Below are 14,552 nucleotides of genomic sequence, written 5' to 3'. Positions count from 1 at the left end.
TCTGCCCTCACCAGTGGAGGAAGGCCACCCCACATGAGGAAGCAAAGGGCCAAATAAGCTGCTAACATATCATAGTGTGTAGATAATGGTACTAAAGGAGCATTGTAATACCTTCTCTGGGGCTTCAGTGCCACGGACATCCTCACCTGGGCACCACCACATTCCTCTCAAGGTGACATTTCTGGTCTGGCCATGGTCCCACATGTAGCTTGTTCCTGTGTCAGCATCTGGAACAGCTGGCCAGATCCTGCACTTGATTGCTTATGTGTTCCCTCCTAGAAGGGGTAGAGCATGGCAGGTTAAGTAGATAGGCATCCCTTCAACAAGTACAGTGAAAAGATGAGAAAAATCCTGCATCATCTGTGGGCTCATCTGGGATACCTGAAGGGTGAGTAAATGCAGACTTAGATTGTTCATTTTTTCTGAGGCTTCTTGTACTCACGTTTTTTTCTGAAGGCAGATAAAGAACCAAACCAAGCCAATTACGAATGAATGGCTTAAGAATGAATGGTACAGTTATAGGGGACAGAATGCTGCAGAAGAACTCGACACCCACTCACTGTTGCTCTCAGAGGTTGGGAATGTCAACCTCCTTCCAGTCTAGACTTTTCTATGGCATTTTTCTTCTTCTTCTTCTTTTTTCTTTTGGTTGTGCAATGGCACCTGTCTCCTCTTTTACAACGTTAAGGGTGTTGTTGCAAACTACAGATATATGACTGGGTGGAATGAACATTTGGCCCATCAATCAGATATGCAATTCAGAACAATATGTTTTTCATCTATTCTTAGAGATAAAGAGAAAGCCGAGACTGAGTTTCTCTCTCTGCTGGAGGAACCAATTTGTGTAAAGGAAGAAGTCTTTTCTCCCAGGCACCTTTCCCTCTCTGCACATAAACTGTTTTTTTTGTTTTTTCACCATGTCAGGAGTTCACACAGCCCTGCAAAACACAGGGAACATTTCTCTGTGGGAGTGTTTTTTTTTCTTTTTCTTTTGAAAGGTGCCTTACTAGGTCAGGACCCCAATTCATGGGCTCCCTAACCTAAAAGAGTTCATGCACACTCCTGAGACACCTTTTTGTCCCAAACTCAATTCGAAGCTTTGGGTTGAAGCCCTAGAAGGGAAAACTAGATCTAAGGGATCTAAAGGCAGGCAACAACAGAAGACAAGGGGCACAGTGCAGGTGAGCATGACTAAATTCTGCTGATTATGTCCACCTAGAGGCTATGCTAGTATCCATCACATAAATGAGGTCTGGGAAACTCAAAGATTACTGACAGCACAAGGGAAAGGCAGCATGTGGGTGAGTGCAGATAATTCCCACCCTCTAGGACCCCTTTTAACATGGGTGAAAGTGGCATTGGCACCCATGGGCAGCACCCTGCTGAGATCACTGGGACTCAGGGATACAAGGATGGAAGAAAGGGGATGTCTTTTGCTTCTCTCTCACACATACCCTGGATATTCACTGGGTAGGAAAAGGAACTGAGGGACGCCTCTCTTTTTCTCTTTCCAGATGTGTAACCAATCATCTTCAATCTGTACTTCTCTTGAATGCCTCCCGAATCACTGGGACTTCTTTTAAAAAAACCTTTTCATTTTTTCTCCTCTGTCCTCCCTTTTTTCCTTTTTCTCCTCTGTTCTCTCTTCACAGATGGGTAATTGTGTCCCTTTACCACAGGACACTCCCTTCAGATGCATCCCCCAAACTAGGAAAAGTTAATTTCCCCAAACCTTAAACTACTTGGCTTAAAATTGAGCTTTGGGGGAAGGGAACCCAGGAGTCTGCTATGCTGGCATAAGACTAAACTTTTTTTTTTTTTTTTTAACCACTCAGACTTCTGGCCTCTCTCTCCCTGTGCAAACCAGAAAATGGAACGGTAAAGAGCACTGTAAAGTTTTTTTTTTAAACGGGATGAGGTCTCCATCTTGTTTTACACCCTTGAGAGCCTGACCTTGCACCCACATGGCAGTACTTTCTTTTGGTCTCTGCCATTTTACAATGTGTCTCAAGTTCAATCCTGGCTTAGAGAATGAGCACTTTCCGGTTAATATTTGTGTGACTTTTACCATTTGCTGATTCTCTTCCCTTCCATGAACTTCTAGCTTCCTTTATTAAATCTTCCTTTCTCTGAGCTACCTTTAAAAATTATAGTTTTTTTTTTTAACCTCTGAATCTACTTCCTCTGATTCCTGCCTCCTAGGTACTAATGGTTCAGACTTTCATTTCCTCTAGCAAGTTGTATCTCCAAAGGGATCTAAAGAAGCTCTATGCTGCATCCTTAGGCATCTAGGCTATGAACCTAGGGAGTCTTGTTCCTGGTGGCCCTCCCAGTTTAGATATACACCTCTCAACAGGCAGTTATGTGGGACCCACTCCCCACCACTCTTGCCAGGGCCCCAAGTTTGTAAATGGCTCAGAGAAAAGAGAGGAGAGAGAGAGAGACAAACAGAGAGGGAGTCAGAGAAAGAAAGAGAGACAAAGAGACAGAGAGGGAGTTAGAGAAAGAAAGAGAAAGATAGAAGTAGTAAAGAAAAAACAGTATGCCCTATTCCTTTAAAAGCCAAGGCAAATTTAAAACCTATAATTGATAATTGAAAGTCTTCTCTGGGACCCTGTAACACTCCAATACTACCTTTTGTCAGTGTAAACAAGGGCGTAGCCTGAAAACACTGAGACCACTGACAACCCGTAGCCTTCCTATCAAAAATCCTTAACCCAGTAACCCGCAGATGGGCCAAATGCATTCAGTCGGTAGAGGCAACTGCTTTGCTAAAATTAGAAAAATAACTTTTAGGGAAATCTCATTGTGAGCACACCTCATCAGTTCAGAACTATCCTAAGTCAAAAAGGCAACAAAGTATCTTACTAACTCAAAAATCTTAAAGTATGGGGCTATTCTGTTAGAGAAAGGTGATTTAACATTAACCACTGAAAATTCCCTTAACCCAGCAGATTTCATAATAGGGGATTTAAATCTTAATTACCATACAAAGGTCCAACCAGACCTAGGAGGAACTCCCTTCAGGACAGGACGACAGATGGTTCCTCCCGGGTGACTGAGAAAAAACCCACAATGGGTATTCAGTAATTGATAGGGAGACTCTTGTGGAAGCAGAGTTAGGAGAATTGTCTAATAATTGGTCTGCTCAAACGTGTGAGCCATTTTCACTCAGCCAAGCCTTAGAGTACTTACAACATCAGCAAGCCCATCTTTTTCTCCTCACTCTCCTTCTCATAGGAAAAAAGTACATAGGATAAACAGGATCCATCTCTCATATTTCATACCCAAAAGGACTGAACCCGGGGCAACAAAAAAGTTTAAGATCGATAATTAGGGCATATTCCTACAAAGGAAAAGAAGGACAAAGACCCTAGCAGGCAAAAACTCCATCTCACTCCTGACTCAAAAGGTTACCTACACCCTCTCTGAAACAAATTTGCATAAGAACTCCTTTGTTAGGGAGAGACATCCTAGCAAAAGCAGGGGCCATTATACACTAGAATTAGGAGAAGGAAAAAGGGTAAATATATACACAGACTCTAAATATGTTTACCTAGTCCGCCATGCCCACACAGCAATATGGAGAGAGAGCGAATTCCTAACTTCTGAGGGAACACCTATCAAACATCATAAAGCCATTAGGAGATTATTTTTGGCTGTACAGAAACCTAAAGAGGTGGCAGTCTTACACTGCTGGGGTCATCAGAAAGGAAAGGAAAGGAAAGGGAAATAGGAGGGAACTGCCAAGCAGATTTTGAAGCCAAAAGAGCCGCAAGGCAGGACCCTCCATTAGAAATGCTACAGAAGGACCCCCAGTATGGGGTAATCCCCTCCAGGAAACCAAGCCCCAGTACTCAGCAGAGGAAATAGAATGGGGAACCTCGCAAGGACATAGTTTCCTCCCCTCAGTATGGCTAGCCACAGAAGAAGGAAAAATATTTTGCCTGTGGCTAACCAATGGAAATTACTTAAAATCCTTCACCAAACCTTTCACTTAGGCATTGATAGCATGCATCAGATGGCCGAATCATTATTTACTAGACCAGGCCTTTTCAAAACTATCAAGCAGATAGGACCTGTGAAGTGTGACGAAGAAATAATCCCCTGCACTTCAGGCCATACATTTGAATCCCTGTACCTTTAATCTCCTTGTTAAGTTTGTCTCTTCCAGAATCAAAGGTGTAAAACTACAAATGGTTCTTCAAATGGAGCCCAGATGCAGTCCATGACTAAGATCTACTGCAGACCCCTGGACTGGCCTGCTAGTCCATGCTCCAATGTTAATGACATTGAAGGCACCCCTCCTGAGCAAATCTCAACTGCACGACCCCTACTATGCCCCAATTCAGCAGGAAGCAGTTAAGAGCGGTCATCAGTCAACCTCCCCAACAGCACTTGGGTTTTTCTGTTGAGAGGGGGTACTGAGAGACATGACTAGCTGGATTTCCCAGGCTAAGAATTCCTAAGCCTAGCTGGGGAAGGTGACTGCACCCACCTTTAAACACAGGGCTTGTAACTCAGCTCACACCTGACCAATCAGGTAGTAAAGAGGGCTCATTAAAATACAAATTAGGCTAAAAGCAGGAGATAAATAGTCAAATCATATATCGCCTGAGAGCACAGCAGGAGGAATGATTGGGATATAAACGCAGGCATTCAAGCAGGAAGCGGCAACCCCCTTGGGTCCTTGGGTCCCCTCCCATTTTATGGGAACTCTGTTTTCACTCTATTAAATCTTGCAACTGCAAAAAAAAAAAAAAAAAAAATTGCAGGTTTTGTAGAAACTGCTTGCTACCTCTTTAAAAATACCTCATACGTTTGTGGTTATGTCATTATCTTAGTTGAGGCTTGTTGATTTCACCTACAAGGTTACTTTTGGCAAAGTTCAAAAGCCAGAAATATTGGTCACATGGCATGGCTAAAGTTGAGTAACAATGGATTTAAAAATATTTTTGGCTGGGCGCGGTGGCTCAAGCCTGTAATCCTAGCACTTTGGGAGGCCGAGACGGGCGGATCACGAGGTCAGGAGATTGAGACCATCCTGGCTAACCTGGTGAAACCCTGTCTCTACTAAAAAATACAAAAAACTAGCTGGGCGAGGTGGCGAGCGCCTGTAGTCCCAGCTACTCGGGAGGCTGAGGCAGGAGAATGGCGTAAACCCGGGAGGCGGAGCTTGCAGTGAGCCAAGATCCAGCCACTGCACTCCAGCCTGGGTGACAGAGCGAGACTCCGTCTCAAAAAAAAAAAAAAAAAAAAATTTTCTAGGATCACTATGGTTAAAAGTCAGCTTAATTAGAAGTTGATCTCCAAGCTATAGGTATATTTAAAATACCTTTATGGTTTTCTATTCAATGATCTTGTTTTTCTGGAAATTTTTTTTTTTTTTTGAGACGAAGTCTCGCTCTGCTGCCCAGGCTGGAGTGCAGTGGCGCAATCTTGGCTCACTATAAGCTCCGCCTCCCAGGTTCACGCCTTTCTCCTGCCTCAGTCTCCCGAGTAGCTGGGACTACAGGCGCCTGCCACCACGCCTGGCTAATTTTTTGTATTTTTAGTAGAGACGGGGTTTCACCATGGTCTCGATCTCCTGACCTTGTGATCCGCCCACCTTGGCCTCCCAAAGTGCTGGGATTACAGGCGTGAGCCACCGTGCCTGGCCAACTTTTTTTCCTTAGTTTAATGAATAATAATTCTCCATTTTGTATTGCCACTCTTGGTACATACATGAGAGGCCCTAATAATTTTGAGACCATGGGACTCCTTGGGAAAAACAAAGGTGACACAGACCCCATTTTGGGGAAAAAACTTATGTTCTTCTCATGGAACCCAAGGAATTTAAAAGCAGATAGATTCCTTTCAAAATCTGTTTTTCTCTTCTAGCTATGCCTGTTTCTTTGGCCCTGGAAGGTGCATGCTTTCCTAGTCCTGATTCTTGAAGGGCTCCACCCTGAGGCCAATAATCCAATTAGGAGATGGCAAATGAAAAATATTACAACTATTTAATATTTTTTGAAAAAAATATATTTTAAAAAAGCTATAATGCCTTTAGTTTATATTAATCTTTGAGAAATAAAAACAGCTTTAAAGATTATTGATAAAACGAATGTCTTCAAAATGTAAACATGTGGTCTAAATTATGCAGGTCAGATACTAGGTTTGCTAAATCTTTTAAGATTATAAACTGCTTCTTTGGCTTTTGAGAACTGTTTGACTTGTCTGCTTTACTATCTGGTAAGGCTTAGGGCTATATGGAATTAACCACATCCCTAACTATGCTGAAAAGAGTCAGACATTGCCTATGGCTGGTACTTAATTACAATAATTTATGGTCATTTGAATTCTATTTTATAATATCAAGTGTTTTAAACCTTTAATCTGTTTGGTAGCCTTCCCCACATCAAACTTCAGTTTCAAGGCTGTCTTTTTTGACCCCTAAATTTTGGATGTACAGAGCTCTGGAAGATCCAGAAGAGACATAAACAGAATATTAGACATATTTAGTTACATGGGGTTGCCAAAATAGAAATGTTTAATTTTCTTCAGGGAATATTTTAGTGAATAATATTAATATATGTACCAAAATCATATGGGATTTTTCAAATTCTAATATCTGAGTAAATGCCATGAACTATAATTAAGGTTATTAGATTAAGCTATTATAAACCATGGAAATAACCAATTTCTCAATTGTGTTTTTAACTAACTACCCTGGACATTTTGTCATTCACAGACAATTGCTGTCTCGTTTTGATCATCTTCAAAAGACAGTTTATAATCAGTTATTGCGCTTTGACAGGTGCTCTTTACTGCAGGTTTATGATTGTGACATTGGAATAAAAGGAAAATGTACAGGACTCATGAGGAGCTGAAATGCTCATGAATATCAAGCAGAATAAGAGTTAACTGAAAGGACTGAACTAACAGAAAACCAAAGTAATCCTTTTTACCTTTTTGCATAAAACATTGCTGATCCTTGTTTTGTTTTTCAGAGTCAAGGACATTTTCCTTCTGAGCTATCTATTGCTTTTAACAATTGAGTATACTCCTGTGAACAAAATTTACAGCATATTTGTTTCTTTCTGCCTGGTTTCTCTAGAATTTGAAAACTATTTGTGAGTATTCTTAACTGATGGCAAAGTTATTTCAATCAGGGCAATCAGAATCCAGTTTCTTTTGCAGCAGGACACAACTGGAGAAACTGGCTGTTTTACTAAGGCTTTGACTGGAATGGCATGCGTTGCTTTAGGGAATTAAGCTTGACTTGCAGAGCCAATAAAAGCCCCTTGGGAAAACTGGCTTCATACCCTGTCTACATACTTCCCATACAGGGTTCCTCACCTGTGGTGAGTAAATTAGGTCACTTTCTAACAGACCCAGGAGCCCCATGTTTTCTTGGGACCCAAGAAGATAGGCAGTTACCCAACTCATAGGTATTTGAGGGTACAAACCCATGGCTGGGCTTGGTTGGAAAAAGTCTTATCTGAGATTTCTTGTGGAACAGAGTTCCACTGAAGCCAATTTTAAAAGCCTATGTGAAAAAGAATTATTCTTGCTGCACTTTATGCAAATAATTTGGCCAATCGTCAGACTGAAGTTGACTTTGCAAACAACTCAATCCTATCATGATTTGTTTTTAACAAAAATGAGAACCAGAGAGAGGAAAATTGTTTCAAAACTTATCATATGCTTGTCATTAAATTCTAGTCTCATCAGTTGTTATTATTTGTCTACATTTTAGACTAACATTCCTTCTTCCTGTAAACGAACTAGTGATTTCCAAGTTCAGAAACAGAAGGGATAGGTGATGTAAAAAATCTGGATTGGTATTTTAGTTCTGGGCAATTATCCTGCAAATTTAGCCAAGTTATAGGAGTAAATAGGATGTCCATAACCCAGAGGTTTCTTGGTTTGTGAAAATAAGACCAAGGGAGCTAACCAGAGCCAAGCCCCATGCGCTGAAATCTTAGCCAGCTTAAGTATAGTCACCAGTTATCCTAGTATGTAGGCAGCCTTGAGATTTTGGAGTTGTCCTTACCCCCTTGTTAGTGTGGATATATGTCTTCTAATAACCTGAATTGTTTCTTCTCTCCTAGAGGCCATCAAACTTTAAACAATCATGTAACTGAAGCCTCGAATGATGGCTACCTTTTATTGGGGACCTTAGATAGGCCTCTAATGGAGATTTGACTGCTATTTTCCCAAAACAGCACCCGTCAGCAGGAAGTCATTAAGATCTTTGTCTTTATTCTAACATGGTTAGATGTACCTCTTCAGAGGGGGGAAATTATAGAGGCATGAGGCAGCCAAATGCCTAGGAAGATAGAGGCACATCCCCAGTGAAACCCACCTCCAAGCCAAAAATGGTTTAAAGCCTGAAAGCCAAGCTACAAGTTAAATCCTCAGACTGAATTAAGAACTTGTCTTCCTGTTTGGTATACTTTCCTCTGACTGATCCCCAGCCTTCATATATACATTTTACATATACCTACCCTTTCCTAATCGGTTTTCTGCACTGTCTTGTCCACCTCTGAGTGGTATCTACACTTTATCCTTTTCTGCATACTCACAAACCAATCAGCACACATTCCCCATCCTGTGCCTGTAAGGATCCCAGACACAGTCAGTAGCGGAAGAGATGGCCTGACTTCAAGGAAGAGACAACTCAACTTTGGGGAAGATGATCTCTCCTTTCCATTCCCTCTCCAGCTCCCCTCTTTTCTGAGAGCCATTTTCATCATTCAATTAAATTTTCTGCCTTCACATGTCCTTCAATTGTTTGTGTGACCTCATTCTTCTTGGACACTGGACAAAAACTTGGGACCCACTGAGTGTGGGTACCCCGAAAGGTTGTCATACTGGCCCTTTGCCCTTGCCAGTGTAGGGCAGCTGACCCCCATGACAAGAGGGCCACTGAGCTGCTAACATGCCACCGTCCACAAACAGTGGAACTAAGGTTAACTTGTGTCATGAGCTTTATTATTCAGATTATTTTCTCACCCCAGTATTAAGCCTAGTACCCACTAGTTATTTTCTCCTGTCTCCTTCCTCCCACTCTCCACCCTTCAATAGGTCCCTATGTGTGTTGATCCCTTTTATGTGTTCATGTGTTCTCATTATTTAGTTCCCACTTATAAGTGAGAACATGCAGTACTTAGTTTTCTCTTCTTGTTTTAGTATGCTAAGGACAATGGCCTCCAGCTCCATCCATGTTCCTGCAATGGACATAATCTCATTTTTTTTAACGGCTACATACTATTCCATAGTATATATGCACTACATTTTCCTTATCCAGTGTATCATTAATGGGCATTTAGGTTGAGTTCATGTCTTTGCTATTGTGAATAGTGCTGCAATGAACATACACATGCTTGTGCCTTTACAGTAGAACGATGTATATTGCTTTGGTTACCTACTCAGTAATAAGATCGCTGGGTCAAACGGTAGTTCTGTCTTTAGGTCTTTGAGGAATTGACACAGTCTTCTATAATGGTTGAACTAATTTACACTCCCATTAATAGTGTAAAAGCATTTTTTCCTCCATATCTTTGACAGCAGCTGTTATTGTATAGCTTTAAATAGCCATTCTGACTGGTATGAGATGGTGTCTCATTGTAATTTTGATTTGCATGCCTCTAATGATTAGCGATGTTGAGCTTTACTTCATAAAATTGATGGCTGCATATGTCTTCTTTTGAAAAGTGTCTCTTCATGTCCTTTGCCCACTTTTTTTTTTTTTTGAGATGGAGTCTCACTTGGTCACCCAGGCTAGAGTGCAGTGGCAAAATCTCAGCTTACTGCAACCTCCACATCCCAGGTCAAGCAATTCTCCTGCCTCAACTACTCCTGAGTAGCTGGGGCTACAGGCATGCACCACCATCCCTGGCAGTTTTTTTATTTTTATTTTTAGTAGCGACAAGGTTTCACCATACTGGCTAGGCTGGTCTTGAACTCCTGACCTCAAGTGATCCACCTGCCTTGGCCTTGCAAAGTGCTCTGATTACAGGTATAAGTCACTATGCCTGGCCTTTTGCCCACTTAAATTTTTTTCTTTTGTAAATTTAAGTTTCTTATAAATGGTGGATAATATACCTTGTCAGATGCACAGTTTACAAAAATTTTCTCCCATTCTGTAAGTTGTCTGCTCACTCTGCTGATAGTTTCCTTTGCATTACAGAAGCTCATTAGTTTAATTAGGTCTCATTTGTCAATTTTTCCTTTTGTTGCAACTGCTTTTGGAATCTTTGTTATTAAATGTTTGCTCATGCCTATGTTCTGAACCATATTGTCTAAGTTATCTTCTAGGGTTTTTTAGTTTTGGGTTTTACATTTCAGCCTTTTTTCCATCTTAAGTTTTGTATATGTCACAATGAAGGAATCGAGTTTCAAACTTCTGCTTATGGCTAGCCAGTTATTCCAGCATTCTTTATTGGATAGAAAATTCTTTCCCTATTGTTTCTGTCAGCTTTGTGAAAATCAGATAGTTGTAGGTGTGTGGCATTATTTCTGGGCTCTCCATTCTGTTCCACTGGTATATATGTCTCTTTTTATGCCAGTACCATGCTGTACTGGTTACTGTAGCCCTGTACAATAGTGTGGAGCTGGGTAACATAATGTCTCCAGCTTTGTTCTTTTTGCCTAGTATTGTCTTATGTGGACTCTTTTTAAAAAACCATTTAAAAGATAAAAAATCCAGGAGCTTGTTTTTTGAACAAATTAATAAAATGGACCACTAGCTAAGCTAATAAAGAAGAAAAAAGGGGAAGTCCAAATACACACAATCAGAAACAAAGGGGATATTGCCACTAACCTCAGAGAAATACAAACAACAATCAGAGTGTATTATCAACACTTCTATGCACATAAACTAGAAAATCTAAAAGAAACTGATAAATTCCTAGACACATACACCCTCCCAAGATTGAACCAGGGAGAAATTAAATTCCTGAACAGACCAGTAATGAGCTCTGGAATTGAGGCAGTAATAAATAACCTGTCAAACAAAAAGAGCCCAGGACCAGAAGGATTCATAGCTGCATTCTACCAGATGTATAAAGGAGAGCTGGTACCATTTCTGATGAAACTGTTCCAAAAAATTGAGAAAGAGAAACTCCTCTCTAACTTATTCTACAAAGTCAGCATCATCCTGATACAAAAATCTGGCAGAGATACAATGAAATAACAAAACTTCAGGACAATAACCTGATGAACATAGATGCAAAAATCTCAACAAAATATTGGCAAGTCAAATACAAGAACACATCAAAAATTTAATGTACCATGATCCAGTAGGCTTTATTCCTGCAAGGTGGGTTCAACATATAAAAATTAATGTAATTCATCATATAAACAGAACTAAAAAAACCCCACATGATTATCTCAATAAAGGCAGAAATGACTTTTCATAAAACTCAATATTCTTCATGTTAAAAATTATCAACACACCAGGTATTGAAGAAATATATAATAATAAGAGCCATTTATAACAAACTCACAGCCACAATTACACTGAATGAACAAAACTTGGAATGATTCCCCCCTGAGAACCAGAACAGAACAAGGATGTCCACTCTTACCACGCCTATTTGACACAGTACTGGAACTTTAATTAAAACAAATTTTTAAATTAAGGTTATTATATCCATGTATTTTTCAGCATAGGATTTTAAAGTACTTGTGCCATTGAGTTACAGGGCTTTGACTCCTGAGTCTAAAAAGGGAACCAAGTTCAGCTAAATCTTAAACACTGACAACAAGTAAAGCGTCATCTTCAGGCCCATTAGAAGATGCCCATCAAAATAAGCTGCATTCTTGAGACATGGGGCCAGAAATTAAAGCTGTTCAACTCCTCAAGGCCAAGGGACTGTCATGGAAGAGGTGGGCATGTGAGATTTTAAGGGACAAATAATGTCAAAGGTACCCTGATGCAAGACCAGCATATGGGTCCCAGGGTCACATTAACAAGGCTTTTTTTTTTTTTTTTTTTTGAAACAACCAGTTCCTTAATAAACATTATGAGGTCATCGAAGGCTTATGGAAAGTATATCTTATGATGAAGATCAAAATTTTCAAAAACATTTAATTGGCTTCATGCTGTTTTTATTAGGGCTTACTGTTTGGAAATGTACGTCTCCTCTCTCAAAGAATAAAGGTTTTCACTTTTTTTTGAATCCTTATTTCTTTTGTCAAATGAATGACTTATTTTACAACGACCTGTGATATCAAGTGTTCTAAATCTTTAATATTTAAAATACTTTACTAAATCAATTTATAAATTATGACCTTTTCTGACCTAATTAGTCCTTTATTTTTCTAAAGTCCAAAAATGACAAAATTTGGCTTATATGGTATTAAAAATTATTCAGGAAGTATTGTCAAATATAAAATGGTGTTTGGTTTTCTTTGGAATATATTTGTATAAATATATTATTAGCATGTGTTCCATAATTATGGGAAACTCCTATAATTCTGAAGTAACAGTATACATTATCAGTAATAATTACAAATGTCATGTTAAATTATTGTGTGCCACAGAGTTAAATTTCCTTGTCAACTGTTTCTTTGACTATGGGTGCCCTAAAACATTTTGTCATCCATGAACAATTATTGTGTTGTTTTGGTCCTCTTTAGAAGGTGGTTTTATAATCAGCTATAAAACTCCAGCAGGCACTCCTGAATACAAGTTTACGATAACTTCGAAAATTCTGACATCAGAAGAAAAAACTTTCAAAACCCATGAAGAACTAAAATGTTCATGAATATCAAGCAGAACAGGAATTAACTACATGGACTGAACTAATAAAAGACTGAAGTAATCTTTTTGAGTTTTTTTGCTTAAAATATTGCTGATTCTTTGTTTTTTCAGTCAAGAAAACTTTTCTTTTGAGCTATTGACACTTTTAACAATTTTGTATACTCCTATGAAAATTTAGAGCATATTTGTTTTTCTCTGATTTATCCAAAATTTGGAACCTATTTTTGAGTATTCTGAACTTATGGCAATACAGTTATTTGCATAAGTAAAATAAGAATCTGTTTTCATTTACAACATGACACAACTGGAGAAACTGGTAATTTTACCAAGGCTTTGACTGGAATGGTGTACTTTCCTTTTAGAAATCAAACTTGACTTATGGAGCCAAAAAAAGCCCCTTGGGAAAATTAGCCTCAGACCTTGCCTACACAGTTTACCAGGCTCCTGACCTGTGATAAGTAAAGAATGTCACTTTCTGACAGAAACAGGAGCTTCAAGTTTATCTTGGAACCTCAAGAGGAAAAAAATTCACCCACCTCATAGGTATTTGATGATATAAACCCATGGCTGGACTCGGCTATAAACAAAGTCTTATCTGAGATTTCTTATATGAAACAAAGTTCCAGGAAAGCCAATTTAAAAGTTTATGTAAAAAATTATTTTTGCTGCACTGTATACAAATAATTAGATCAAGTATAATAAAGCAAATCAGTCCTACCATGATTTGTCTTTAGTAAAAAATGGAAAACTGGAGAGAGAAGATTTATGTTTCAAAAACTGTGGTACACCTGTTGTTAGATTCTAGTCTTGCCTAAGATTTTTGGGTTTTTTTAATGCTTTTTTTTTTTTTTTTTTTTATACTTTAAGTTCTAGGGTACATGTGCACAACATGCAGGTTTCTTACGTAGGTATACATGTGCCAGGTTGGTTTGCTGCACCCATCAACTCATCATTTACATTAGGTATTTCTCCTAATGCTATCCCTCCCCCCTCCCCCACCCCACAACAGGCCCTGGTGTGTGATATTCCCCTTCCTGTGTCCAAGTGTTCTCATTGTTCAATTCCCACCTATGAGTGAAAATATGCAGTGTTTGGTTTTCTGTTCTTGCGATAGATTTGCTGAGAATGATGGTTTCCAGCTTCATTCATGTCCCTGCAAAGGACATGAACTCATCCTTTTTTATGGCTGCATATTATCCCATGGTATATATGTACCACATTTTCTTAATCCAGTCTGTCACTGATGGACATTTGGTTTGGTTCCAAGTCTTTTTTCTTGTGAATACTGCTGCAATAAGCATACGTGTGCATGTGTCTTTATAGCCGCATGATTTATGATCCTTTGGGTATATCACCAGTAGTGGGATGGCTGGGTCAAATAGTATTTCTAGTTCTAGATCCTTGAGGAATTGCCACAGTCTTCCACAATGGTTGAACTAGTTTACAGTCCCACCAACAGTGTAAAAGTGTTCCTATTTCTCCACATCCTCTCTGGCACCTGTTTCCTGACTTTTTAATGATCGCCATTCTAACTGGTGTGAGATGGTGTCTCATTGTGGTTTTGATTTGCATTTCTCTGATGGCAAGTGATGATGAGCATTTTTTCATGTGTCTGTTGGCTGCATAAATGTCTTCTTTTGAGAAGTATCTGCTCATATCCTTTGCCCACTTTTTGATGGGCTTTATTCTTGTAAATTTGTTTGAGTTCTTTGTAGGTTCTGGATACTAGCCCTTTGTCAGATAAGTAGAATGCAAAAATTTTCTCCCATTCTGTAGGTTGGCTGTTCACTCTGATGGTAGT

General features: G+C 39.4%; 1 protein-coding gene across 19 annotated transcripts in view; it reads right to left on the bottom strand.

The window, feature by feature from the left end:
• The window catches only part of LOC139358657 (acyl-coenzyme A synthetase ACSM3, mitochondrial-like), a 145,026-nt gene that overhangs the window by 97,077 nt on the left and 33,397 nt on the right, over positions 1–14,552 (bottom strand). For 15 of the 19 annotated variants that reach the window (XR_011613852.1, XR_011613856.1, XR_011613855.1 and 12 more), the window contains one exon: positions 112–275. The exons of 1 other annotated variant lie outside the window; for it this stretch is intronic. Coding sequence is in view for 7 of the 18 variants with exons in the window: in XM_071079964.1 (XP_070936065.1) it covers positions 112–140 (29 nt within the window). In the remaining 11 variants the exon portion in view is untranslated. Of the gene's footprint in view, positions 1–111; positions 4,746–14,552 lie in introns of all 19 variants that reach the window. 3 more of the 19 variants (XR_011613860.1, XR_011613861.1, XR_011613858.1) reach the window with 2 other exon arrangements.

The sequence above is a fragment of the Macaca nemestrina genome, chromosome 15 (genome assembly GCF_043159975.1).
Source record: "Macaca nemestrina isolate mMacNem1 chromosome 15, mMacNem.hap1, whole genome shotgun sequence".
Taxonomy (NCBI): Eukaryota; Metazoa; Chordata; class Mammalia; order Primates; family Cercopithecidae; genus Macaca; species Macaca nemestrina.
The sequence above is the reverse complement of the archived record's forward strand: the minus strand, read 5'-3'. Positions and strand labels throughout refer to the sequence as shown.